Here is a 23,067-nt window from a genome sequence, read left to right on the forward strand (position 1 = left end):
AAAGCGCCGCACTTACACTGCAATAGAACACTACTCACTTCTCGTCCAATTCGTCCATCATCTTCTCCAGCTCGCTCGCCGGCATTTCTTCCAAACGCTTTTGCATCACCGCGTTTTCGTACTGTTTAACCATCGTCGAAACGAAACGTCTGAGCGTCAGTCTTCGGTTCGCGTTTTCTTTCTCCTTCGCGTTTCGTCTCGCGCTCTCGCCTCGTTCGCTTCGCACGCACATCCTTCAACTGCTTCGCGTAAGTCATGTCCTTATTGAACACTCGCATGACGTACGACCCCACCCACGCGAGCGTCAATCCGAGCACGAACGTCAACTGCACCGCGTTGCCCGCCTTCGTCGAATCCATCCCCGCGAACGATTGCAACCCGTAGTACGCCGCGAATCCCGCGCCCGTGACCCCGGTCCCGATCAGCATCACGTCCGCGCGCGTGTACCCGAACGGCACGTCGCCTTCATCGTCCGCGGGCGTCGCGCGCGTGCGCGTGGTCTTCCCGACGCGCGGCGATTCCAGCCTTCGCGTCGTCGTCATCGTCTTCGTCGTCGCGCGCGCGCGCGTCGCGCTCGACCGCGCGGCCGCGAACACGCCGCGCGCGCGTCGCGTCGTCGCGCGTCGCGTCGTCGCGCATCGCGCCGTCGTCGTCGTCGCGCGCGTCGTCGTCGCGAACGTCATCGTCTCGATCGATGATGCGTCGACGAATGGCGCGACGCCGCAGAGCGCGCCTCGCCGCGGGCGCGATGCGCGCGACGCCGGCGACGCGCGCGAGCGGGGACTCCGAGCGCGGCGCGCGCGACGCGATCGCCGCCGCCGCCGCCGACGCGTCGGTCCCGACGGTCGATGACGCGAACGACGACGACGACGCGAACGATGTCGACGCCGACGCCGACGCGCGACGCCGACGCGCGGGCGACGACGCGAACGCGTCTCGAGCGACGCGCGCCTCGATGACGCCGGCGCGCGCGCTGTACGCGCGCTTCGTCGCCGTGGGCGTGGGGACGCTGTTCCCGTGGAACGTCTTCATCACCGAGCGCGCGTACTTCGCGCGACGGTTCGCGAACGATGGCGCGAACGATGGGTCGTTCTTCGCGGCGAATTTCGAAGGGACGTTCGCGAACGCGTACGCGCTGAGCAATCTGATCGGATGCGCGGGGTTGGTGAAATATGGGGACGCGCGCGGCGCGGCGACGGGTTCGCGAGCGACGGCGAGCGCGCTGGGAATCGCGGCGGTGGGGATATGGACGTGTGGGGTCGTCGCGGGCGTGGAACGGGTGAAAATGGACGTCGTATTCGCGCAGACGCTAGGGGTGATCGTGGTGGTCGGATTGGCGACGGCGGTGGCGCAGTCCGGGGGGTTCGCGCTCGCGAGTCGGTTGCCGCCCGAGTTCGCGCAGGGCGCGATGAGCGGGCAGGCGGTGAGTGGGGTGGTGGTTTCTTTGGTGGCGCTGGCGACGACTGCGTATGGTGGGGGATCAGTTTCGTCCTCGTCGTCCGCGAAAGGCGCACAGGCGTATTTTTACGTCGCCGCGGCGGTGGTGCTGGGTTGCGCGGCGACGGCGGCGCGATTGGACAAGACGCCCGCATTCGAAGAGCTCACTGGGGTCGAGCGGCATCGAGATGGGCGCCGGTCGGAGATGAACGCGCTCCTACGGGATGATGACGTCGATGAGTACGACAGCGACGTCGAGGGCGCGCCGTTGAGAGCTTCCACAGGCGTGGAGGATTTCGGCGACGAGAGTCGCGATTATAGACTCGCCGTCGCGTTGACGTTTATCGCCAGCCTCTGCGCGTTTCCGGCAATCACGAGCTCAATCGAGAGCTCGCACGGCGCAATGGGAGCGTTTTGGTCGCCGGTATTATTCTTACTCTTCAACTTGGGCGATTTTCTCGGCCGACATCTGGCTGGAATGTATCCCAAGACGCCGCCGAGAGGCGCGTCGTTGCGGCGCGCGGCGACGCTTCGATTCGCCTTCATCCCGTTTCTCGCCGCCTGCAACGTCACCACGCCGAACTGGCGCGTGCCCACCGTGTTTGCGTCCGACTTCTTCCCCTTCCTCTTCATATCCGCCCTCGCGGTGACGAATGGTTGGCTCGCGAGCGTCGCCATGATGCACGGCGCCAGCCGCGCGCCGCTCTCAAAACGTCAAGCCGAGGGCGTCGTCCTCAGCTTTGCCCTCGTCGCCGGTATATTCCTCGGCACTGCATTGTCTCTGTTCATTGTATTCATATTATCTTAGCGCGGTTGCGGCCAAATTGTAATAAATTGTATTCGCGATGATTGTCAGAGACTTTTTGACCTCACGGCCGCCAAAGCAATCGCGATCGAGTCGCCGCCGCACTCGCGCGCGCGCGACGGAACTTCCCTCGAAATGGGTCGGGGTCGATTTAACAAGCGTCGAGGAGGCGGTGGTCGCGGGAACGGTCCTCAAAGCGGCGCCTTCGCGCGCGACTTCAAGCGACAAAAACGCGACGGCGGCGGCGGCATGGATGCGCGAGGTGAACGAGGGAACGCGCACGACGGCTATCACGACATCCAGAAGACGAACAAAGCGTTTGAGACGTACTACAAAGCCCAGAATATCGTCCCGGAGAGCGAGTGGGAGACGTTTTTGGACTGCATGCGGTCGCCGTTGCCGATGACGTTTAGAATCAATGGAAGTGGAAAGTTCGCGACGGATATGCGAGACCAATTGGAGGGGACACTGTTCGCGGAATTGCTCAAAGAGGAATTGAAAGATGAGGAACAAAATGAATTACCGCCGCCGAAGCCGTTGGCGTGGTATCCCGAGCGATTGGCGTGGCAGTGTAGTTATACGCGAGCGCAGTTGCGACGGTTGCCGGCGCTGCAAGGAATTTTCGACTTCATCAAGAACGCTAACGAGCTCGGGTCGATCTCTAGGCAAGAGGCAGTATCGATGATTCCTCCGTTTTTCTTGGATGCGCAACCGCATCATCGAATTTTGGACATGTGCGCGTCGCCGGGAAGCAAGACGTTTCAGATTTTGGAACGCATGCACGGTGATTTTGACGGCAACACCAAGCTTCCCACCGGAATCGTCGTCGCCAATGACGTCGATTTGAAGCGTTGCAACTTACTGACGCATCAAACGAAGCGAGCGAACTCACCGACGTTACTCGTGACCAATCATGAAGCGCAAAACTATCCCATCATCAAAGGCCCAAAGGGTGAACTCTTCGACTTTGACGCCATCCTGTGCGACGTACCGTGCTCGGGCGACGCGACGATGCGCAAGGCACCGGATATCTGGAACAGATGGACTCCTGGTAATGGTAACGGTTTGCATACCTTACAGCTTAGAATCGCTGCTCGCGGTGCTCAGCTCCTCAAGGTGGGCGGTCGTCTCGTGTACAGCACGTGCTCGCTGAATCCGATTGAAAACGAAGCTGTCGTGGCGGCGTTGTTGAAGGAATGCGATGGTGCTTTGGAGCTTCTCGATGTGAGTGACGAATTGCCAGACTTGAAGCGTAGCCCTGGATTGCGCGATTGGCAAGTGTGGGATAAGTTTGGCTATCACCCAAGCTTTCGAGGCGAGGAGCAAATGTTCAAGCTCTGCGAGACGATGTTCTCCGACGAAGAGACGAAGAAACTGCCGTTGGAGCGATGTCTGCGACTTTTGCCTCATCATCAAGACACTGGTGGATTCTTTGTCGCCGTATTCCAGAAAGTTAAGCCCATGGAGATCAAAGAAGACGTGAACGCAAAGAAGCAAACTGTGAAGGAGCGTGTTCGCCTTTCGCTCAACGTGAACGCGAAGAACGAGATCGAGATGTCACATGAGGTGATCACGTTGGCCCGCAAGGGTCAGACTGCGTCTATACCTCCGGAAGTCGACGACAAAGGCGAGTATTTGCTCCCACACAGAGGCGCGACGGGTCCGAACGGGGGCAGTCGATGGCTCGGCATCGATCCTGTGCTTCCGGTGAACGATCCGAAGGTGATCAATAGCATCTACAGTGTCTACGGTATCGAAAGCGATGACATTGCGTTACACAAAAATTGTGTCACACGCACTGCGGACACTTCACGACCGAAGCGTGTGTACACCATCACCGACTCCTTGCGCCAGTACTTAGCGTGCGACGTCAACGAAAGTCTTCGCGTGACGTCGTGCGGGCTCAAGGCGTTCGAGCGCCAGGAAATCAAGGATGAAGTCAAAGAACAAGAAGAAACTTCTGGTGCGATGTGTGATTTCCGTCTCACGCAAGACGGAATACCGATGATGTTCCCGTTCGTGAGAAAGCGCATCATTCGCCCGACTTTTGACGACTTTAAAGCCATCCTTGAACGTCGCACGTTGGCGTTTGAGTACAGCGCAGAGGCGCCGCAACGCGCCGTCATCTCTTGCGCCGAAACCAAAAAAGCCTTGCTCGATCTCACTTTGGGATGCTGCATTCTCGTTCCTCGCGATGAAGATCTGGCCGCCATCAACGTCAGCAAGGCGGACCTCGCCATCGCGTGCTGGCGCGGTCGCACGTCATGCAACTTGTTGGTCTCCAAAGCCGAAACAATTCACTTCATCGATAAAATCAAAGTCAACGCGGCGGTGAAGATGGACACGTCGTGATCACAGCGCAGTCACGCCTAGTAGCGCCTCCGATGTGTGGGTGTCGTAATAAGTAGCTCTGTATACTCGACGTGTGAATAGCGCCGCCCCGCACACGCGCGCGCGCACCGTCATCGCGGACGATGTCTCGCGTCCACGCGTGGCCGAAGCACACAGTGTCGTCATGCGCGTCTCCACGCGCGCGCGCGTCGACGAGCGCGCGCGCGCGGGCGTCGACGAGCGCGAAGGCGTCGACGAGCTCAAAGGACGACGAAATGACTCCCGAGCGCGCGTTTCGCAGGATGTGGACCAAGGCGGACAAGTATCACACGCACGCGGTGTCGGGAACGTTATATACCGCGCTAGGGGCGGGAATGATGGGCCAGTGGGCGCTGGACGACGCGACGGCGCTGACGAGCGGTGGCGGCGCGACTCCGGGGCTGGACCCCGCGTTGACCGGCGTCGCGCTCACGCTGGCGACGGTGTGCGCGTTGAGTGGACTACCACTTTCAAAGAGCCGCGGTTGGCGGAAAACCGAGCTCAGCGCGCGATCGATCGCGTTTCAGTTCGTGTTGACGTGGGAGTGCGTTCGCTTCGCGGGCGTCGTCGATCCCGCGCTCAGAGTCCCCGGATTGGACACCCTTTGGTTGGCGTGGTTGCCATTCGTGTGGCAAACGATGACGTCGGCATACATCGTCCTGTTCACGAAGGACGACAAGCGCGCCGCGCTCGCGGTGTGGCTCGGCACGCTCGGTTTCGGAGCTCAAATTTTCCCGGCGCAGCGCGTCCTCGACGTCGCCTCCGTCGCCGCGCTCGAAGCCGCGAGACCCGGTCTCCCCACGATATGGGCTCACGGCACGTTTGGTTTGATTTGGCTCCTGAACTGGTCCACGTTCGGCGCCTCACTTCGCGCGCGCGACGTCGTCTCGTCGGACGCCGACTACGTCCGCGCCTTTTTGACGCGTCCCAGCGCGTTTTGGTTCGCCTTATTCGCCCTCGACCTCGCCGTCGCGCGTCCGTTCGCGTCGATCGGCGATTATCTCGCCTCCGCCCTCGGCTCCGACGTCGCCGCCGCCCTCGCCTCGAGCGCGTGAGTCCGCCTTCCCGTCCCGGCCCGGCGTCGCCGAGCGACCGACCGCCCACCGCGCCGCCGTCGGCTCGAAGATATTTTCAACGGGACGCATCATTGCGGGAGATCCCTTTTGCATACCCTTCAACACGCGTGTAATACGTACATTTATCACACGTCTGCGAATATCCCGCGTTTCGCTTTTTCGCGGCGAAAAAGCGTCGTCGAAAAGATTCGCTCGAGCCCCCCCGCGCCGGGTCGCGACTCGTCGATCGCGCGTCGCGCGCGCCCCGCATTCTCAGGCACACGACGCGCGCGACGATCGACGCGGCGGCGCGATCGACGCGCGGCGCGGCGCGGCGCGGCGCGGCGCGAAAACCAGCGTCCGTCGCGTCGTCCGGACCGCGCTCGACGACGCGACGGAGGCGCGGCGACGGGCGCGAGCGACGATGCGGGACGACGACGCGATGGGCGCGACGCGACTCGCGGACGCGCTCGCGGACGCGGTCGAGGACGCGAGCGCGAGAAACGCGGGCGGGGGGGGGGGACGCGCGGGACGCGCGCGCGCGAAGACGAATGGGAAGAGCGCGCGACCGAGGTTGAACGACGCGGGCGCGCACTTGAGAGTGCTGCTGGCGACGGACGACGCGCACACGCGAAAGATGGTGGAATCGATGCTGCGCGAGCTCGGGGTGGAGGTGGTGGCGGCGACGAATGGGAACGAAGTCTTGGACGTCTTGCGGGGGGCGCCGAAGAGCGCGAGGGAGGACACGTCGGTGGATATGATTTTGCTCGACGTGTTGATGCCCGAACTCGACGGGGAAGTCGAACTGGTGGAGGCGTGTAAGGCGAACGAAACCCTGCGCGGGGTGCCGATCGTCATCATGTCCACCGTGGACGAGCGCAAGGCGTGCAAGACGCGATTTGAAAATTCGGGCGCCGCCGGTTTCTTGACGAAACCGGTGAACCGCATCGAGTTGAAGGAGAGCTTGGCGCACACGCGGGCGTTAAAAAGCCACGAAAGTGGTAGCGTTGAAGGTGAGGGTTCGGGTTCGGGGAACTGCATGGATCCAAACGACAACGTCGGCGGGAGCGCAAAGTCGTCGCTCACCAAGCTCACGAGCAGGGAAAAAGTCGCGGGGGGCTCGGGCGGTGGGCAAAACGATTCGGGGAGCGATAATCAATACAACGAAAAACCGCTCACGAGACGCGCCGAAGCCGAAGCGATCGATCGATGGGCCAGTCGCGAGGGTGGGTCGGGAGACTGCGGCTCGGGCGGCTCGGGTCAAGGCACGGGAAGCGGTAGCGGCTCCCACGAAGGCTCGGGGTCGGGCCAGCGTGATCCAAACGACGGCGAAAAGTTCCGCGGCTTGAGCGTGCAACTCATCAAGGCGCACGGTGGGGCAACGACTATGCTCGAACTCTCTTTACCAGAGCACGCGTCTGAGCACGTCGTCGTTCGACGATCAAACTCGCGTTCGGCGTTCAAGGGGTTTCAAAACTACCTTAAGAACGAAAACAAGGATACCGCGGTGCAAATGATGAGCGTTGACTTGACGCAGCAGCATCACTCGTTTTATGAAGCGTCTTCCATGATGCCACCGTCAGATTTCGCCAAATTTTACGGACCGATTATGCCGAAGATGGAAATGCCCGTGCCGCCGCCGATGCCGCCGTACGCCGATATGAACCAATTCTCCGCCGCCGCCGCCGCCGCCGCCGCGGTGGCGGCGTCTTCGGTCGACGCTTCAGTGATGGATCAATCGTATATGGCGAATCCGTTTTTCAACGTTTTACAAACTGCGGCCGATCACACCCAGCAGACGAGCTCGAGCCAAGCCGCCGAGCATCGCGCCGCGGCGATTCGACGCTTTTTGAAGAAGCGCAAGGAAAGGAACTTCGAAAAGAAAGTTCTTTACCCTTCGCGACAAAAGCTCTCGGAATCCCGTCCTCGCGTTCGCGGACAGTTCACTCGAAACAACGATGAAACGACGACGACGACGACGACGACTGAAAACGTCTCAAACGGATCGGACAACAAACCAAAGTCGAACGAAACCAACGCGAGCGAGGCGAACAAGGTCGGCGAAGTCGAAGGCAAGGGAGTGGACGAGTACGGTCACGGCTCGAACGAAGGTTCGAACGAAGGTTCGAAAGAAGGCTCCCGAAGTTCTTCCGGCGCCGAAGGCGAAGGCTCCAAGTAAAGGACACAATTTTCTCAATACGTCTCAAGATAACAGATTAATTGTACCACACACCACACACCACCTTCCACTGGACAATTTCACATTGGCGAGATTCTACTTTTTAATAATATGTACGAGTACACAAGCTATACACTATTTCCTACGCTACGCTACGAATTTCAAATACTTGTCGTCGGGGTACAAGACGATGGTGAACACGGCGCCCATCTTTGGCGCGCATGAGTCGCGCTCAATTTTCTTTCTCGGCTCACCTGTGAGTTCGCTCGGCATGTGTGCGAAAGCCCAAACAGTGACGACGGCCCACGGTGCGAGCCCATCGTTCACGATCCTTCGCGCGATATCAATCACGCGTCGAGTATCTGGATACAACATCAAACCTCGCCAGCGACGCGTCTCGACGATGTCGCCTCGGTCGTCCTCGGCGCCCTCCATGTAGGCGTCTCCTAGACTTATGCGCCCACAAAATTCTAAAATCCGATCTAAATCATCAACATCGATGTCCTTTTCCTCGCCTCTCATCGGTGGACTCGCAGACGCGAGTAACACGGCACTTTGACTCACCAAATTGACGCGAACTTGCGACGAAGTCTTGACGCTCTCTGCGCGCCTCGCCGCCGTCACTGTGCGTGGAAACTTGACCTCCTCGTGCGCACCACTCACCATGTACGCGCACAATACCTTTGACTTTCCCGTTCGCTGCTCAAACGCCCGCGCACACGCCCCGATTCGATCGTGAAACCAATTCCCCACCTTGAACTCTTCTCGCGTCAAATTCACGCTCGCGAGCGCCTTCCCGCGCGCGTCCTCCGTCGTTTGCATCCCCAAACTTTCCTTTGCGTCCGCCATGAGCGACGCAACGAATCGTCCCTTCGGCGTCACGCAAAAACAATCGTCCGAATCTACCTCGGCGTCGATCGTCGTCAGCCCAAACGTCGCGCCCGCGTCGCGCGTCTTCGTCTTCGCCGCCGTCCACCGTCGCACGTGTTCGTGCACGAAGTGCGGGTCCAGCGCGTCCGCGATCGACATCTCCGCCTCGAAATGTGTCCCGACGATCGCATTCGCGTCGTCGTCGAGCGCGCGCGCGATCGCGTCCTCGTCGTCGCGCCGTCCTCGCGGCACCGCCACCTCGACCGATTTCGCGAGCGCGAACGTCGTCGCGAGGGCGTCGTCGACGTCGCACTTCGCGTGCGCGAACGACCGCCACTGCGCGCGCCTCGCCATCGGTGCTCGCGCCTCGCGTCCGCGTCCGCGTCGGCGTCGGCGTGTGTCGTCGCGTCGCGTCACTTCAAGCCGACGGCACAATCGATCGAATCGTTCAATCATGACGACGCGCGAGCCGTTCGGCGAGGGCGTGCCTTTCGGCGACGTGCGTGCGATGCGACGCGACGCGACGCGATCGGGCGCGCGGACGACGCGGACGCGCGCGACGAGACTGCCGCGAATCGATGGAATTCCGAGGACGGTTACTAACCCGACGGAACGAATGAATCGACGCGACGCGACGCGCGGACGACGCGACGCGGAGGACTGACGACGGTACGAATCGATGGTCATCACAGCCGTCGTGGTACACGACGTTTAATTCGCCGTATTACACGATGTCGCACGCGAAGTTTCGAGACAAGGTGCGAGCGTTCGTGGAGCGGGACATCGCGCCGTACGTGCACGAGTGGGACGAGACGAAAACCATACCTCCAGAAGTGTACAGAGCGACGTACGCGGCTGGGATATTACCCGCGGTGGTTGGAAAACCGTGGCCGAAGGATTTGGTCCCCGAGTGCGAGGAACCGGAGCATTTTGATTACTTTCATGAGTTGATCGTCTTTGACGAATTCGCGCGGTGCGGGAGCGGCGGCGTACTTTGGGGACTACTGGAGGGCATACACATCGGTTTGCCACCAGTTTTGAACTTTGGGAGCGAAGATTTGCGACGAAGGGTAGGAGCTCCGTGCTTGCGAGGGGAAGGGATCATATGTCTGGCGATCACGGAGCCGTACGCCGGCAGCGACGTGGCGAACATTCGGTGCGAGGCAAAGTTGGATCCGAGCGGGAAGTTTTATCGAGTGACGGGGGAGAAGAAATGGATCACGAATGGGATTTGGGCAGATTATTTCACCGTCGCGGTGCGCACGGGTGGGCCGGGCATGGGTGGGATTTCGCTCCTAGTCATCGAGCGTTCGATGCCTGGCGTGGATTGTCGCCGCATGGACTGCATGGGCGTTTGGGCGAGCGGCACCACGTTCATCACCTTTGAAGACGTGAAAGTGCCAGTCGAGAATTTGATCGGCAAAGAAAACGAAGGCTTCAAGTATATCATGCACAACTTCAATCACGAACGTTGGGGGTTTGTGATTCAGGCGAATAGGTTTGCACGCGTGTGCTATGAGGAATCGTTCAAGTACGCGCACCGTCGAAGAACGTTTGGTAAGAAACTCATCGAGCACCCAGTGATTCGACACAAACTCGCTGAGATGATTCGACAAGTCGAGGCGACGCATTACTTGCTAGAGACCATCACCTATCAAATGAATACCATGACGAAGGAAGAATCTTCGAAAGCGCTTGCGGGTATCACCGCGTTGGCCAAAGTGCAGAGCACCAAAGTGTTTGAATTTTGCGCCAGAGAAGCGGCTCAGGTGTTTGGTGGGGCCTCTTACGTCCGGGGAGGTCAAGGTGAAAAGATCGAGCGGCTCTACCGCGATGTTCGCGCTTATGCGATCCCGGGCGGGAGCGAGGAGATTATGCTCGATTTAGGTGTTAGACAGGCGATGAAGCAGTGGCAAGTTGCGCAATCGCGTCTCTAGCGCTGCGCTTGTAATTTACTATCTTTGCTATTCCTAACATTGCTATTCTACAATTCGCGCGCGGCTGAGATGAGCTCGCTTGACGACGGAATTTTGTTCTCTACTTCTTCGTCGTTGGCTGCGTTTTGCTCGAGAAACGAAATCCACAAGTCTGCGACTGGTACTGGTTTGTTCTCGCCCGTAGCGCCCGTAACTTCGAGTGCGACGCCTATCGCACCAGCTGCAATGCTCACGGGCGCGCGCGCGATCGTTCCGAGCACACCTCGCTTTTTCTGTCGTCTCTTTAGAGCTTCCATCCGTGCCTTTTGTTTGTCGGTGAAGCCGAGCATTTTTGCGAGCAAATCGAGCACGTCCTCCGCTCGTTCGCGTTCGAGATAAGCGATGAATAAATCGCTCACTATGCGCTTATCCAACAATTTCTCACTCTCTACCATCATATCGCTGCTCTTTTGAAGGGCGTGATGGAGCGCTTTCCTGAGCTTACTCGCGTCGCTCGTGGCCTTGATGCATTCCTCCTTGGCGATTTTCAAGTGAGCCTCAAACTTAGTCAACCTTTCCTCCGCTTCCTTCGCCTTTTCTTTGGCTTCCATGCATGCTGCTCTATCAGCAGTCGCCTGCGAGGTGAGTGCGGCTAGCTTTTGTCGTAGATTCGCCGACTCAATGCGCTGCGCGTCCGCGCTCTCGATTTCAGCGTAATATGCCCCGAGCGCCTTTTGTAAATTTTCCACCTCTTCGTCTCGAGCCTTTATCACCTCCCGCAACCTCGTGACCTCGGCATCGTTTCCACTCATGTTCTTCTTCAAGTCGCTTAAACGCCGTTCGTATTCTCGCCTTTCCTCCTCTCTCGCCTCGTCTATTTCTCGTTCCTGTTCCTCCGCCACCTCGTCCTCTTCGTCCTCCAGCGCCAACAAATGTGCCCTCAATTTCTTCAATTCCGTCGCCATCTTGTCGCGCTCACTCCTCAACGTCGCGATCTCTTTCTTGTGTTCGTCCTCCCTCGACGCATTCCTCGCTAGATCCATCCCCCGCATTCGTTCCGCCTCGCTCGCGCGCTCCGTCAACGCCGCCACCCTTTGCCGCAGTGCCCGCGCATCGTCTCCATCCGCGCCTTCCGTCGCCCCGCTTCCCTCGTTCATCGCTTCCACGATCGCCGCTGTCTTCGCTTGTTCTTTTTCGACCGCTCGCGCGACGGCCTCGCGCAGCTTCGCGTCGGCGTCGGCGCGAAACTCGGCGAGTTTTCGTTCAAAATCTATGGAAGCATCCGCGACCGTTTCCGCTTCTGTGGACGACCGCGCGGACGAGGACGCGATTTGCGAGGTCTCGCGCGCTTTTTCTCGCTCGCTCACGACTTTCGCGCGAAGTGCGGCGATGCGATCCGCCGCCGACGCCATGGCGCCGAGTTATGGCGCCGCGCGCGCCACGCGGCGCGGACGACTTTGGGGATTTCGTGATCCAGGGATGCGAATCGCCTAACACTAATGGGTCTTACATGAAACTTTGTCCGCTACGACGGACGCGGCGCGGACGCCAACACGTCCTCGCTCGAAAGACGCACGACGCGCTCGTCCAAAACAAACTCAAACGTGCCGCCGTCGATGAGCACTTTGATCGGTTTCTCGCGCTTGCGCGCGACGAGCCAGAGACATCGCGACGAGATAAAAGCAACGACACCTTCGCGACCGACGAGATCGGGCGCGCGCGCGTGACGCACGACTTTGAGCACGCAACCGTGTAAGTCGAGCCCGCGCGTCAGTCGCGCCTCAGCCTCGCCGCGCTTCGCGTCCTTCACCAGCGCCCGCGCGTACTTTTCCCACAGCCCGCGCAATTTCGAAAACGCGCTCCACGTACACTGTTCCGGCCTCAATCCGTACAATCCTTCCCTCTTTAATCGCGTTTTGCTCATCATCGCTCTGCGCGCCTCGGCGAAGCGCTTCTCCCGCTCCCGCGCTCGCGCCTCCCCCGCGTCCACCACCCTCTCCCAATCATTCACGAGCACCAGCGCTTTATCCGCGCTCAGCTTCGCTCGCAAATCGTCCTCCGCGTCCGCGCTCGTCCCTCGTCGACGCGTCGCCAGCATTCGCCGCGCGTACGCCTCCGCGTACGCCCTCCGCGCCGCCGCCTCCTCGCGCGCCGTCGCCCGCGCGCCCGCGAACGTCTCCTCGTCCTCCCCGATCGACGGCGCGTAATACGACGTCGTCGGATCCGCGTCCGCGTCCCGCGCCGTCGTCGTCGCCGCGCTCGACGCCGTCTCGCGCGAAGCGCGCCCGCGCATTCGCGCCTCCAAATCCGCGATTCGCGACGCCTTCATCGCGCGCCTCGTCCTCGCCGTCGCCCCGTCGCTCGCCCGACCGCGCGTCGCGTCGCGTTCGTCGTCGTCGCCGCTCGAGCGTCGTCGAAGCCGCCGCACGCCGCGCTCTGCGGCGTCGATTCGATTCCATTCCAATCCGCTCGCCGCATTCGTCGTCGCGATGCGTCGCGCGCGTCGCGCGCGGCGCCTCGCGCTCGGCGCCGCGCTGACCGCGCTCGCGCGCGTCGCGCTCGCGCGCGCCGACCGCGCGTCGATCGCCGTCGTGGGGAGCGTGAACGCCGACGTCATCGCGCGCGTCGGAACATCGGTCCCGCGCCGCGGAGAAACGCGCGCGGCGACGGCGGCGCGCGTCGAGCGCGCGTGCGGAGGGAAGGGAGCGAATCAAGCGGTCGCGGCGTCGCGATTGACGTGCGAGCGCGGCGGGAAGGCGGCGTTCGTGGGACGATTCGGGGAGGACGAGGCGGGGACGACGCTGCGACGCGCGCTGCGGCGAGAGACGGATGTGTCCGGGAGCGTCACGATGGCGCGAGGGAGCGGAATCGAGACGGGAATGGGGTTCGTGATGCTGACGGACGATGGATCGCCGAGCGCGGTGGTCGTGGGGGGGGCGAACGCGCTCGGATGGAACGCGGACGACGAGGCGCTGGCGAGCGAGTTTCGCGAGGCGCTGCGAGGCGCGAAGACGGTGATGCTGCAGCGGGAGGTGCCGGAACGCGTGAACGTGATAGCGGCGACGGTTGCGAGGGAAATCGGTGTGCGAACGATCGTGCTGGACGCGGGAGGCTCGTTTCACGCGGCGGATGAGGCGTTGTTGGCGCTCGTGGATTACGTCGCGCCGAACGAGAGCGAACTCGCGGGAATGGCGGGAATGCGCGTGGAGGAGGTTTCTTCTGGGGACGAAGCGGTCGTTAAGGCGGCGAGAATCGTCGCAGGAACGTCGCGCGTCGCCGTTCTGTGCACGCTGGGGAGTCGAGGATCGTTGCTCGTGAGAGGCGAAGACGTCACGAGAGTCGAATCGATGGAACTTCCGGCCGGCGCCAAAGAAGTGGACGCCACCGCGGCTGGTGATGCGTTTCGCGCCGCGTTCGCGGTGGCGATGGCTGAAAATAAAAACGAGCGCGACGCCATGAAGTTCGCCAGCGCCGCGGGGGCTTTGGCGGTGACGAAGTTGGGTGCGATGCCAAGCCTTCCATTTCGGAGCGACGTGGATGAATTTCTTGGCGTTTCAGATCCGTGCCGAACGTCCCCTATCTCGTCGTCTTCGTCGTCCAGTGAGGCGGCGATCGAGGCACTTCGATTTGCCAGTAGATTGAATAGCATGAAATCTCGCGCAGACTTATTCACGGATGCCGAACCGGACGTTCCGGAAGTCTTCAACCTCATAAAGCGCATGGGACGCGTTCAGGGCGTGCATTCGGTGTTTCTCAACTACCCCGAACATTTCATCGGACCAGACGGCAACGAGCTCGCGGCAGTGGAATTGCGAGACAAGATTCTTGCCGCGAAGTTGCGCCCTGGCGCCGTATGCGTGCGATTTCCCGAGGAGCCGTTTCGATTGGGCGCGTTCTCGAATCCCGATGGCGTGATTCGCGAACACGCGGCGACTTTGGCACGCAAGGCGTGCGCGACTGCGACCGCACTCGACGCAGACGAAGTCGTCATATGGCCTCGCTACGATGGATACGATTACAATCTCCAAGCGGATTACGCCACGGCGTGGGAGGACATGATTGTCGGTTACAAAGCAGTGGCCTCGAGCGAAGAGTGTCGCTCGCTCAAGTTGAGCGTCGAATTCAAGCCGACGGACGAAAAGAGCCGTTTCAGCTTCATCCCCACCACAGGTGCCGCACTCCTACTCGTCGACGCCGTGGGCGAGCCCAACTTCGGCCTGACACTGGACGTCGGCCACGCGCTCGCCGCGGGCGAGAATCCAGCCCAGTCCATCGCGATGGCGGCTTCGAGAAACGCTCTGTTCGGCGTCCAACTCGGCGACGGTCACACCCGTCTCGGCGCCGAAGACGGTTTGATGTTCGCCTCCGTCCATCCTCACGCCGCCATGGAATTAGTCCGCGCGCTACGTCGCATATCCTACGCCGGCGTGCTCTACTTTGACACCTTCCCTCTCAACGAAGATCCGGTGGCGGAAGCCGAGCGAAACGCCCGCGTCTTCCGCGACTTCTACGCCCGCATCGTCGACGTCGAGGTCGAAATCGAAGATGCCATCGCCAGTCGAGACGCCATTCGAGCTCTCGACGCCGCATCACGGATGTGATCGATGTAATAACGACGCGCGCCGCGACGCGCTCGCCGTCCCGTCCCTCGCGCAGTTCCACAGGCGCGGCGCGCCCGGCGTCGTCAGTCGCAGACGCGCGTCCGTCGTCGCGCCCCTCGCGCGCGACGAAGCGACGCGCTCGCGCGCGTCGCTCGCGCGCGTCTGTCGCGCGCGATGTCGCTCGACGACGACGCCGCGCTCGTTCGGACGCCGCGCCGCAGTTTCGACACGACGACGGAATCGACGCCGACGGACGCGGGAAAGGGCGCGGACGACCGCGCGACGAGTCCGATGAGCGCGCTATCCGCGCGATCGTCAGCGCAGAGCTCTCGCGAGGGTCTCGGGCAGGCGGGACAGGAGGCGTCGGAGGGCGCAAAGCTCGCCTGGACGGCGACGCTGATCGGCGACGCGCGCGCGAGTCGGAGGTTGACGCCGAGTGAGCTGAGAGCGAATGGAAAAGAGGATGGAACGTGGATAGGGAGTTCGCTCGATGCGGACGACGACCGGGACGACGATGCGACGAGGTCGGGACGGTTGTCGGAGACGAGCGCGTCGAGCTCGCAGAGCGGGACGTTTAGGAGCGCGTTGGGGGCGGTCCCGGAGGAATGGGACGCAGATCCCGACCCGCTGGGAATGGCGAAACCAGAGGACGTGTTGAATGCGTCGATGTTCGGGTGGAGATTTCGCCTGGAGGATTTTCAGCTCGTCAACGTCATCGGTCGCGGGCGATATTCCGTGGTATACAAGGCGTTTTATCGCAGGATGAACTTTGAAGTGGCGCTGAAGTGCTACATCAAGGCAAAGTTGAAACTGCACGTGTACGAACAGATTGCGCACGAAATTGCGGTGCATCATAGCATGGAACACTCGGCCATCGTGGGATTTTTTGGTTCGTTCATCGACACTTCGACTGGGAACTATTATTTAATACACGAGCTTCACAACCGGGGCGACGTTTTCAACGCTTTGGCGCGAGTTGGAGGAAAGTTTAGTGAAAGCCGAGCAGTGACGGGAGTTATGAAATGGGTCATCAAAGCCGTCGCGCACATGCACGCGATGAACGTCATACACCGAGATATCAAGCCTGAAAATGTCGTACTCACCGATGACGGCAGAGCGAAGCTGACGGATTTCGGCTTTGCGTTACATTTGGAGTGGTTCAAACCGCTCGGGCGTTTGGGAACGACGGATTACATGGCGCCGGAGGTTGTACGCTGCGATAAAGAGTTTCGAGAACGATACCTCCGATTGAATCGCGCTGGGTACGGCAAGGCTGTGGATTTATGGGCCATCGGCGCTTTGGCGTTTGAGCTCGTCGTCGGGTTTCCGCCGTTTCAGTCGACGAGTCGACAGCAAGCGTACGATATGATTCTCCAAGGTTCGTTCAAGATCCCTGCATTCGTCAGCGAACACGGCGCCGATTTCATCCGCAAATGCCTCGTTCTCGACCCGAGCGCGAGATTGAAGCCGGAAGAAATGTTAGAGCATCCTTGGATTGTCTCGCTCGGTTCGTCTGGGGAACCGCGCGCGAACGCGCCGAGAAGCGTTCTCGATTTCGACGCTAACTTCATGAAAAGAGCGCTGTCAGCCGCGCCGGCGACAAAACGCGCGCCAAACAGCCTGTCATCTAAATTTGCTGCGGCAAATATTTCGCGAGAAGCGCTCGATTCGATCAAGGACGAATTAGATTGGCAGTATGCGGCGAACAACGTTGAGCTCATCAGCAGTGGACGAGCCGAGACGACGGTGAACCGATCTGCCACCGCCTTTGCGGTTTCAACGGACGTGAACGCGCCTGATTCTACCGCAGTCGTTTTAAGCACGCGCTCTTTCAGTCTCAGTCATAGAATTCGAAGGATGGGATCGAATTTTGTGCGTCGCTTCCGAACGCGAGATTAGTTCGCGAACCGCCTCGCTCTTGTACACTTCTTGTATATTCATTCTTTCTTGTTTTCTTGTAATTCGAGGTACAACTGGTGCGAAAGTAACATTAAAAGAACATCAAAGAATCGTCTCGAAGCTACTCATGGTCTTGAGATGCGCGCGAGCGCTCACGAATTCTTGCCGGACTCAACAGCCGCGACACCGCGCGACTTCGCCCCAAACTCCGGTGGGAACGTATTTACACCACTCGGCGCACTGCCCTAGGGTAGATAACACGATCAGCGCGATGTAAGCGAAGCGTTGATTGTGTTGATTGACGATAAAAGCCATGATTTGGTTTGAAGCGTGAAGCGAGCGTGCGTGCGTCAAAATGAGGTCACATGGTTCGTACACCGTTGCATCGTCTTCCGATGCTCTCCTACAAACATTGCCTATGCGCTACGCGAGTTCTTGGCAACGTGCGAGCACGCGCGCAAACTTCTCGCCCTCTTCTATGTCTACAATTAATTCACCACAATCTTCTCCTCGCCAAGGCGTGGCGCTCGGCGGAAGCACGATACCAGTGGCCCACAGAAACAAGCCGTCCTCGTGAGCGCGCGACGCGTAATCGTACTTGACGTCGCCGAGGATGGGAGCGCAGAGCGCTTTGGCGTGGCGCCGAAGCTGATGCGTGCGCCCAGTTTTCGGGAAAAAATCAATCAACGTCAAGATACCGCCGTATTCCTCGCTTTCGTACTCGCGCACGACGCTATATTCGGTGAGCGCCTCCAGACCGCCGAGCGGGACGTCGACCACCCCCTTCTTCGATTCGACGCGTCCTCGCAGCACCGCCCGATACCTTTTCCGCACTTCTCGCTTCTCGAACGCCGCCGACAGCGCCGTCATCGCCATCCGCGTCTTCGCGCACACCAGCAATCCTCCCGTGAGTTCGTCCAACCGATGCACCGGCCGAGGCCTCGACAACGCGCCTTCGACGCCCTCCGGCGTCGGCGTCAGCGCCGTCGCGCACAGCCGCTCCGCGCTCCACTTCATCGGATCGCTTCCCTTCCCCACGCTCACGCAGTCATCCGGCTTCACCATGATCGCAAAGTGTGGGTCGTCCCGCGCCAGCGCGACGGCTCTCTCGCCCGCTCTGTGCGCCGCCGCAACCGGCGAGGACGGTCGAATCCGCGCCAGCACCTCGACCACGTCCCCGTCCGCGACCGCGTCCCCGACCGAGCGCACCGTTCCGTTCACGAGCACATTCTTCCGTCGTATCTCTCGCTTCGCGCTCGTCGCGCTCGCGTATTCGCTCGGCAGGTGCGCGCGCAGCGCGTCGCTCAGCGCGACCGTCGCCCCGCGCTCGCCCGCGCCGGCGTCCACGCGCGCGACGAACGTCCGCGCGACGCCGTACGCGCTTCGCGAGGGCGCGCGCGCGCGCGCGTTCGTCGCGTTCGTCGCGCGCGTCGCGTTCGTCGCGGCGCGCGCGCCGCGAAGCATCGGCGCGACGCGCGCGAGAGTGCGGCGTCGTCACGACTCGGCGCGCGCGCGGCGCGGCGCGCGGCGAGCGAATCGACGTCGGCGCGCGAATCGACGTCGCGCGCGGGACGCGAGGCATGCCGTTCGCGCGGCTGAGGAGCGCGGCGACGGCGGCGACGACGGCGACGACGGGGACGATCGGGAATTCTGCATCGGCGCGAGCGATGGCGAAGCGCGCGGCGATGGAAGCGACGAAAGGCGCGGCGACGATGACGGTGGACGCGAAGACGAGCGTGACGTCGAACGCGACGGTGCGCGCGCTGGAATTCGTCGTGAAAGCGGTGCGGTGGTTGATTCGGGCGACGACGACGCAAATCGCGGTGGCGACGGCGACGACGGCGATCGGATTCGTCCTCGGGGCGATGCTCACGGTGTGGAGTAAGCGCACGAGGGATAAAGACTACGTGAGACGAGTGCTGATAAGTCGTCGCAGGCGAAAGGATGCGGATGCATCGCCCTCGTTGACGTGGTTGGAGAGCGTGCGAGCGAAGAAGGAGTTGGAGACGAACGAACAGGATCAGATACACTTTAAGGATGAATTTAAGACGTTATTCAACACGTATTCGCCGAAATGGACGGAAGACGCGTCGTTCAATCGCGTGCATTGGCTCAATCGAGTGATCGACGCGGCTTGGCCGAACATTGACACCGGGGTGAGCAAGACGGTGAAGGAGAGTGTCGAGCCGATTTTACGCGACATGCTTCCCGAGAGCGTGACTTGGATTGGTTTTGAGAAATTTACACTCGGTCCGCGCGCACCGACGCTTTGTGGGATTCGCTCGCACTCGTCTCACATGGAGAATTCCATCTTGGACATCGAGCTCACGTGGGCTTCGTCGTGCGAAATCATCGTCACGTTGTACGCGTTTGGGATACGATTTCCGGTGTCTTTACGCCAGCTTCAGCTGAAGTGCTTGGTGCAAGTGACTTTTGATCCGTTGGTAGATATCATTCCATGTCTCGGTGCGATCGAAGCTTGCTTGATGGGTATGCCTGAGATTTTGGACTTTGGATTGTTCCTTCCGGGCGGAATCGATCTCATGGCGCTCCCCTTCATGCACGGTTTCGTCAAGCGCACCGTGAAATCGTCCATCGAGAAGATGCTCTTATATCCTTATAAACTGCACATACCCATAATGGAGGCCAGCGGTATCGAGGAGTCTTCGACGGGGATGATGCGAATTAGATTCCTGAAGGGAAATGCGTTCTACAAGCGACGCAACTATAGCCGCCTCTCGCGCAAGAAAGGCAAGGCTTCTTCGCTGATGCGAAACATGCTCAAATCGGACAATTACTTTATCAAGTATTGGACTCGCGAGCAGCGCCAGCTGAGTACACCACCGCGTTTAGGAGACGCACCGAGCTGGGATGGCGTCGAAGACTCGTTTGTGTTGTGCGATCGAGAAACTCCCTTGACGTTCCGCCTCCTTAAACAGGGCGCCGAGCGTATCTCCAACTATGGCGAGGCATCGATCACGTGCGGAGAAATCGCCGATCGCGGGCCAGGTCCGATTGTTCTCGAACTCCCTTTCATCGATCCAACGTACTACAAGAAAGAGTGCCCACTCGAGTATTTCGCCGCCGCCGACGGCTACACGCACGAACAAATCATGACTCGCAGCAACGAAATCACCGAGTGGCACAAAAAAAGCGAAGAAGAAGCGGATGAGGCGCGCATGAAATACTTTTACCGATGCATCGAGGAACAGAACAAGACGAAAACACCTGGTGGGAAAAAGTTCATGCACCCGACGATGACAGTCGAGCTCGAGTACATCGACACCGGCGCTCCGGATGAATTCGATGAGGATTACGAGCAAGGTTTGCTCACCGTCGAACTTCTCGAAGGTCGCAATTTGCTTCGTGTCAAGGACTTGCCGCCGAATCCCATGGCTCACGTGTCTTGTGCAAAGCAAACGTACACGAGTGCGCGCAAATTGAAGACTTCGCAGCCCAAGTTCAACGAACGTTTCGTCTTTTACAACGTCATTCCAGACGTCGACCCGCTCAGAATCGAAATCAGAGGTTTTGAAGTCTCGCTCGGCTTTGTGGAGATCGACGTCTCACTCGTCCGCCAAAACGTCATAATGAAGGACGTTTTCAAGCTTCAAGGCGTAGCCAAGGGTGAGATCGAACTTTTGCTCCAGTACGCTCCGATGTCCACGAAAAACGCGGTCCACCGCATCCCGGTCTTGTAAATCACCATAATCGCGTCATTCCGCGCCTCCTCGACGACGCTCGCGCTCGTCGCGCCCCGCTAGCCGCGCGTCATGCCTCCGACGATGCGTTTCGAGCACTCGAGCCCGACCGCGCGGCTATTTCACTCTCCCGCGACGGTGAAACCGAGCACGTGGTCGACGGGGGAAAGAACGCTTGACGATTCATCTTCAACCGCCGTCGACGAACTCGACGCCGCGTCCTACGCCCGCGTGCTCGAACGAAGAATCGCGGAGCTGGAAGAAATCGTGGAAAAAACGCGAAATACCACCGGTGATGGGAAGTACGCGGCGATGGAGGCGAAGTGCGCGGCGTTGCGGGCGGAGAATGCGAGGCTCAAGGCGACGACGTCGACCGCGGCGCCGCTCCGAGACGTGACGAACGGCTCGCGAGCGCGGGAATCGACGCCGATGCGAGCGTTGAAGAGTCGATTGAGTGAATCCACGGCGGCGATGGCGGTCGAGAACGAACTGCGGGTGGAGTTGGCGAAGGCGAAATCGACGGCGGCGGCGGAGAGCGCCCGCGCGGAGAAGCGGTTTAATAAAGCTTTGGAGACGGCGTCTGAAAACGAAGAGTGGCTGGCGAGCGCGCTTCGAGCAAAATGTGATGAAGTTGAAAAGAGTGAGGCGAAGAGGCGAGGCATGGACGCGAGAATGGGCGAATTACAAGACGCCTTGCGCGTCAGCGAATCGCGTCTTCGCGAGGCGTTGAACAACCTCGATGAATATCGCGCAGAGGTCAAATCGTCCATCAAACGCGAGAAAAAGCACGCAAAAATCATGCACGACAAGTATAAGGCGTGTAAGCGTGAAAGAGCGCAGCTTGAAGCGGAAGTTGACGCGCTGCGTGAACTCGCGTCGACGCCTCCGCCGGATGCGACGCCCGGGTCGGTTTCCTACACCCGCGCCGCGGAATCCGCCGTCAAAATCGCATCATTCGCGATGGAATTCGCGATGGAGTACCCTTCCCCATTCGCCGCTTTCGCCGTGGCTTTATTCCACGCCTTATCTTGGCTCTTTCTTCGCCGCGGACCTTCCAGTGTCCTCGCGCCCCCCGAGCGCTTCGACGTCTCCGGCTTCCTCACCGTTTTCCCTTAGTCTCTCTCTTCCTATCTCCCTCGTGTCGTCGCATTCATTATTAATTTATATCCTTTCGAACGCGCGTCGTCGTCCCTCGCGCGTCGTCGTCCCTCGCGACGTCCCGCTCGCGCGGCCTCGCCTCGCGTCCCGAGGGCTGACGTCAGCCGACGTCACGCATCCACCGCGCGCTTCACAATCCGTCGCGCGCCGCGAACGCGCCCGACGCCGATCGAATGCACGCCGCGATGACGCACGCGATGACGCGCGCGATGCCGCCCGCGCGCGCGGCGCCCGCGCGTCGCGCGACGACGACGACGACGACGGCGCGTCGCGTCTTATCCGCTCGGTCCGCCGTCCGCGCGCGCGCGAGCGCGGCGATCGCGAGCCCGGACGCGCGCGCGAAGGAGGCGCAGGCGTGGATCGACGCGTGGAAGAGCGGCGCGAGCGCGGGCGCGGCGGGCGCGGCGGGCGCGGCGGCGGCGGCGACGACGACGACGTTTGAGCTGCGCCGCGGGTCTCGAAAGGTGTCCGACGAAAAGGAAGCCGCGCTGCTGAGCACGACGTCGTTCGGCACGATCGGTCTGAGCGTTGGATTGCCTCTGCTGCTGTACGGGTTCTGCGCGTACTTTTCGTTCCTGCCGGGGGCGGACATCTCGGCGTTGATGTTGATTTACGGCTTTCCGATTTCGCTCATCGGCTTCGCGCTGAAGTACGCCGAGTTGGAACCGTTGAAGCTCGTGACGTACGAGGACGCTTTGAAAGTGCGGGAGGAACAAACGACGCCGATCTTGACTCAAGTGCGAGGGGACGTGACGCGATACAGATACGGAGATGAGCAACATTTGGAGGAGGCGCTGAAGATTATTTTCCGCTTCAACCGACCGGGCGGTTTGCGAAGAAACCAAGCCCCCGAGCTCGTGGGGTTGTCCGAACAGATCATCAACGATCGTTACGCGTTGTGCCTCGAGTTCGATTCGCCCAAGATGGACTTCACCGAGTGGACCGATCGCGTGAGCAAGATTACGACGTTTTTCGGTCCGGGCGTCATCGCCGCGGCGACGCGCATCGACGGCGACGAGCACAAGGTTGAGATCGCGTTGATCACCACCGGCGAGGGCGGCGGGGAGATGCAAGAC

The 23,067-nt window shown here is 60.6% G+C and overlaps 15 protein-coding genes across 15 annotated transcripts; 10 read left to right on the plus strand and 5 right to left on the minus strand.

Annotated features, from left to right (window-relative positions):
- Nucleotides 1–34: 34 nt before the first annotated feature.
- Nucleotides 35–542, minus strand: OSTLU_27150 (predicted protein; the record flags this gene model as incomplete). The annotated part of the gene is made up of 2 exons (XM_001421070.1): nt 35–121; nt 231–542. The coding sequence occupies 2 exons, from the start codon at nt 540–542 to the stop codon at nt 35–37; spliced, it is 399 nt and encodes a 132-aa protein (XP_001421107.1).
- Nucleotides 543–1,285: 743 nt separating this feature from the next.
- OSTLU_27151 (ENT family transporter: nucleoside) lies at nt 1,286–2,245 on the plus strand (the record flags this gene model as incomplete). Its single annotated transcript, XM_001420922.1, has 1 exon — nt 1,286–2,245. One exon carries the CDS (start codon nt 1,286–1,288, stop codon nt 2,243–2,245), a length of 960 nt encoding a protein of 319 aa, XP_001420959.1.
- A 246-nt stretch (nt 2,246–2,491) lies between these two features.
- OSTLU_27152 (predicted protein) lies at nt 2,492–4,594 on the plus strand (the record flags this gene model as incomplete). Its single annotated transcript, XM_001420923.1, has 1 exon — nt 2,492–4,594. The coding sequence occupies one exon, from the start codon at nt 2,492–2,494 to the stop codon at nt 4,592–4,594; it is 2,103 nt and encodes a 700-aa protein (XP_001420960.1).
- Nucleotides 4,595–4,709: 115 nt separating this feature from the next.
- Nucleotides 4,710–5,828, plus strand: OSTLU_25406 (predicted protein; the record flags this gene model as incomplete). Its single annotated transcript, XM_001420924.1, is given in 3 exon segments — nt 4,710–5,688; nt 5,722–5,791; nt 5,811–5,828. Coding segments are annotated over 3 exon segments (1,017 nt in total), but the record flags the coding sequence as incomplete, so codon positions are not given.
- Nucleotides 5,829–6,109: 281 nt separating this feature from the next.
- OSTLU_41670 (predicted protein) lies at nt 6,110–7,846 on the plus strand (the record flags this gene model as incomplete). Its single annotated transcript, XM_001420925.1, has 1 exon — nt 6,110–7,846. The coding sequence occupies one exon, from the start codon at nt 6,110–6,112 to the stop codon at nt 7,844–7,846; it is 1,737 nt and encodes a 578-aa protein (XP_001420962.1).
- A 147-nt stretch (nt 7,847–7,993) lies between these two features.
- On the minus strand, nt 7,994–9,070 carry OSTLU_93613 (predicted protein; the record flags this gene model as incomplete). Its single annotated transcript, XM_001421071.1, has 1 exon — nt 7,994–9,070. One exon carries the CDS (start codon nt 9,068–9,070, stop codon nt 7,994–7,996), a length of 1,077 nt encoding a protein of 358 aa, XP_001421108.1.
- A 100-nt stretch (nt 9,071–9,170) lies between these two features.
- Nucleotides 9,171–10,653, plus strand: OSTLU_41633 (predicted protein; the record flags this gene model as incomplete). The annotated part of the gene is made up of 2 exons (XM_001420926.1): nt 9,171–9,215; nt 9,409–10,653. The coding sequence occupies 2 exons, from the start codon at nt 9,171–9,173 to the stop codon at nt 10,651–10,653; spliced, it is 1,290 nt and encodes a 429-aa protein (XP_001420963.1).
- Nucleotides 10,654–10,700: 47 nt separating this feature from the next.
- On the minus strand, nt 10,701–11,597 carry OSTLU_41684 (predicted protein; the record flags this gene model as incomplete). The annotated part of the gene is made up of 1 exon (XM_001421072.1): nt 10,701–11,597. One exon carries the CDS (start codon nt 11,595–11,597, stop codon nt 10,701–10,703), a length of 897 nt encoding a protein of 298 aa, XP_001421109.1.
- A 560-nt stretch (nt 11,598–12,157) lies between these two features.
- On the minus strand, nt 12,158–12,730 carry OSTLU_93614 (predicted protein; the record flags this gene model as incomplete). The annotated part of the gene is made up of 1 exon (XM_001421073.1): nt 12,158–12,730. The coding sequence occupies one exon, from the start codon at nt 12,728–12,730 to the stop codon at nt 12,158–12,160; it is 573 nt and encodes a 190-aa protein (XP_001421110.1).
- Nucleotides 12,731–13,121: 391 nt separating this feature from the next.
- Nucleotides 13,122–14,189, plus strand: OSTLU_41900 (predicted protein; the record flags this gene model as incomplete). Its single annotated transcript, XM_001420927.1, has 1 exon — nt 13,122–14,189. A coding segment is annotated over one exon (1,068 nt), but the record flags the coding sequence as incomplete, so codon positions are not given.
- Nucleotides 14,190–15,911: 1,722 nt separating this feature from the next.
- OSTLU_6232 (predicted protein) lies at nt 15,912–16,733 on the plus strand (the record flags this gene model as incomplete). Its single annotated transcript, XM_001420928.1, has 1 exon — nt 15,912–16,733. A coding segment is annotated over one exon (822 nt), but the record flags the coding sequence as incomplete, so codon positions are not given.
- Nucleotides 16,734–17,555: 822 nt separating this feature from the next.
- On the minus strand, nt 17,556–18,197 carry OSTLU_27160 (predicted protein; the record flags this gene model as incomplete). The annotated part of the gene is made up of 1 exon (XM_001421074.1): nt 17,556–18,197. The coding sequence occupies one exon, from the start codon at nt 18,195–18,197 to the stop codon at nt 17,556–17,558; it is 642 nt and encodes a 213-aa protein (XP_001421111.1).
- Nucleotides 18,198–18,997: 800 nt separating this feature from the next.
- OSTLU_27161 (predicted protein) lies at nt 18,998–20,833 on the plus strand (the record flags this gene model as incomplete). Its single annotated transcript, XM_001420929.1, has 1 exon — nt 18,998–20,833. The coding sequence occupies one exon, from the start codon at nt 18,998–19,000 to the stop codon at nt 20,831–20,833; it is 1,836 nt and encodes a 611-aa protein (XP_001420966.1).
- Nucleotides 20,834–20,905: 72 nt separating this feature from the next.
- OSTLU_93616 (predicted protein) lies at nt 20,906–21,949 on the plus strand (the record flags this gene model as incomplete). The annotated part of the gene is made up of 1 exon (XM_001420930.1): nt 20,906–21,949. One exon carries the CDS (start codon nt 20,906–20,908, stop codon nt 21,947–21,949), a length of 1,044 nt encoding a protein of 347 aa, XP_001420967.1.
- Nucleotides 21,950–22,470: 521 nt separating this feature from the next.
- Nucleotides 22,471–23,040, plus strand: OSTLU_6879 (predicted protein; the record flags this gene model as incomplete). The annotated part of the gene is made up of 1 exon (XM_001420931.1): nt 22,471–23,040. A coding segment is annotated over one exon (570 nt), but the record flags the coding sequence as incomplete, so codon positions are not given.
- Nucleotides 23,041–23,067: the final 27 nt, after the last annotated feature.

The sequence above is a fragment of the Ostreococcus lucimarinus genome, chromosome 13 (assembly GCF_000092065.1).
Source record: "Ostreococcus lucimarinus CCE9901 chromosome 13, complete sequence".
In the NCBI taxonomy this organism is placed as follows: domain Eukaryota; kingdom Viridiplantae; phylum Chlorophyta; class Mamiellophyceae; order Mamiellales; family Bathycoccaceae; genus Ostreococcus; species Ostreococcus sp. 'lucimarinus'.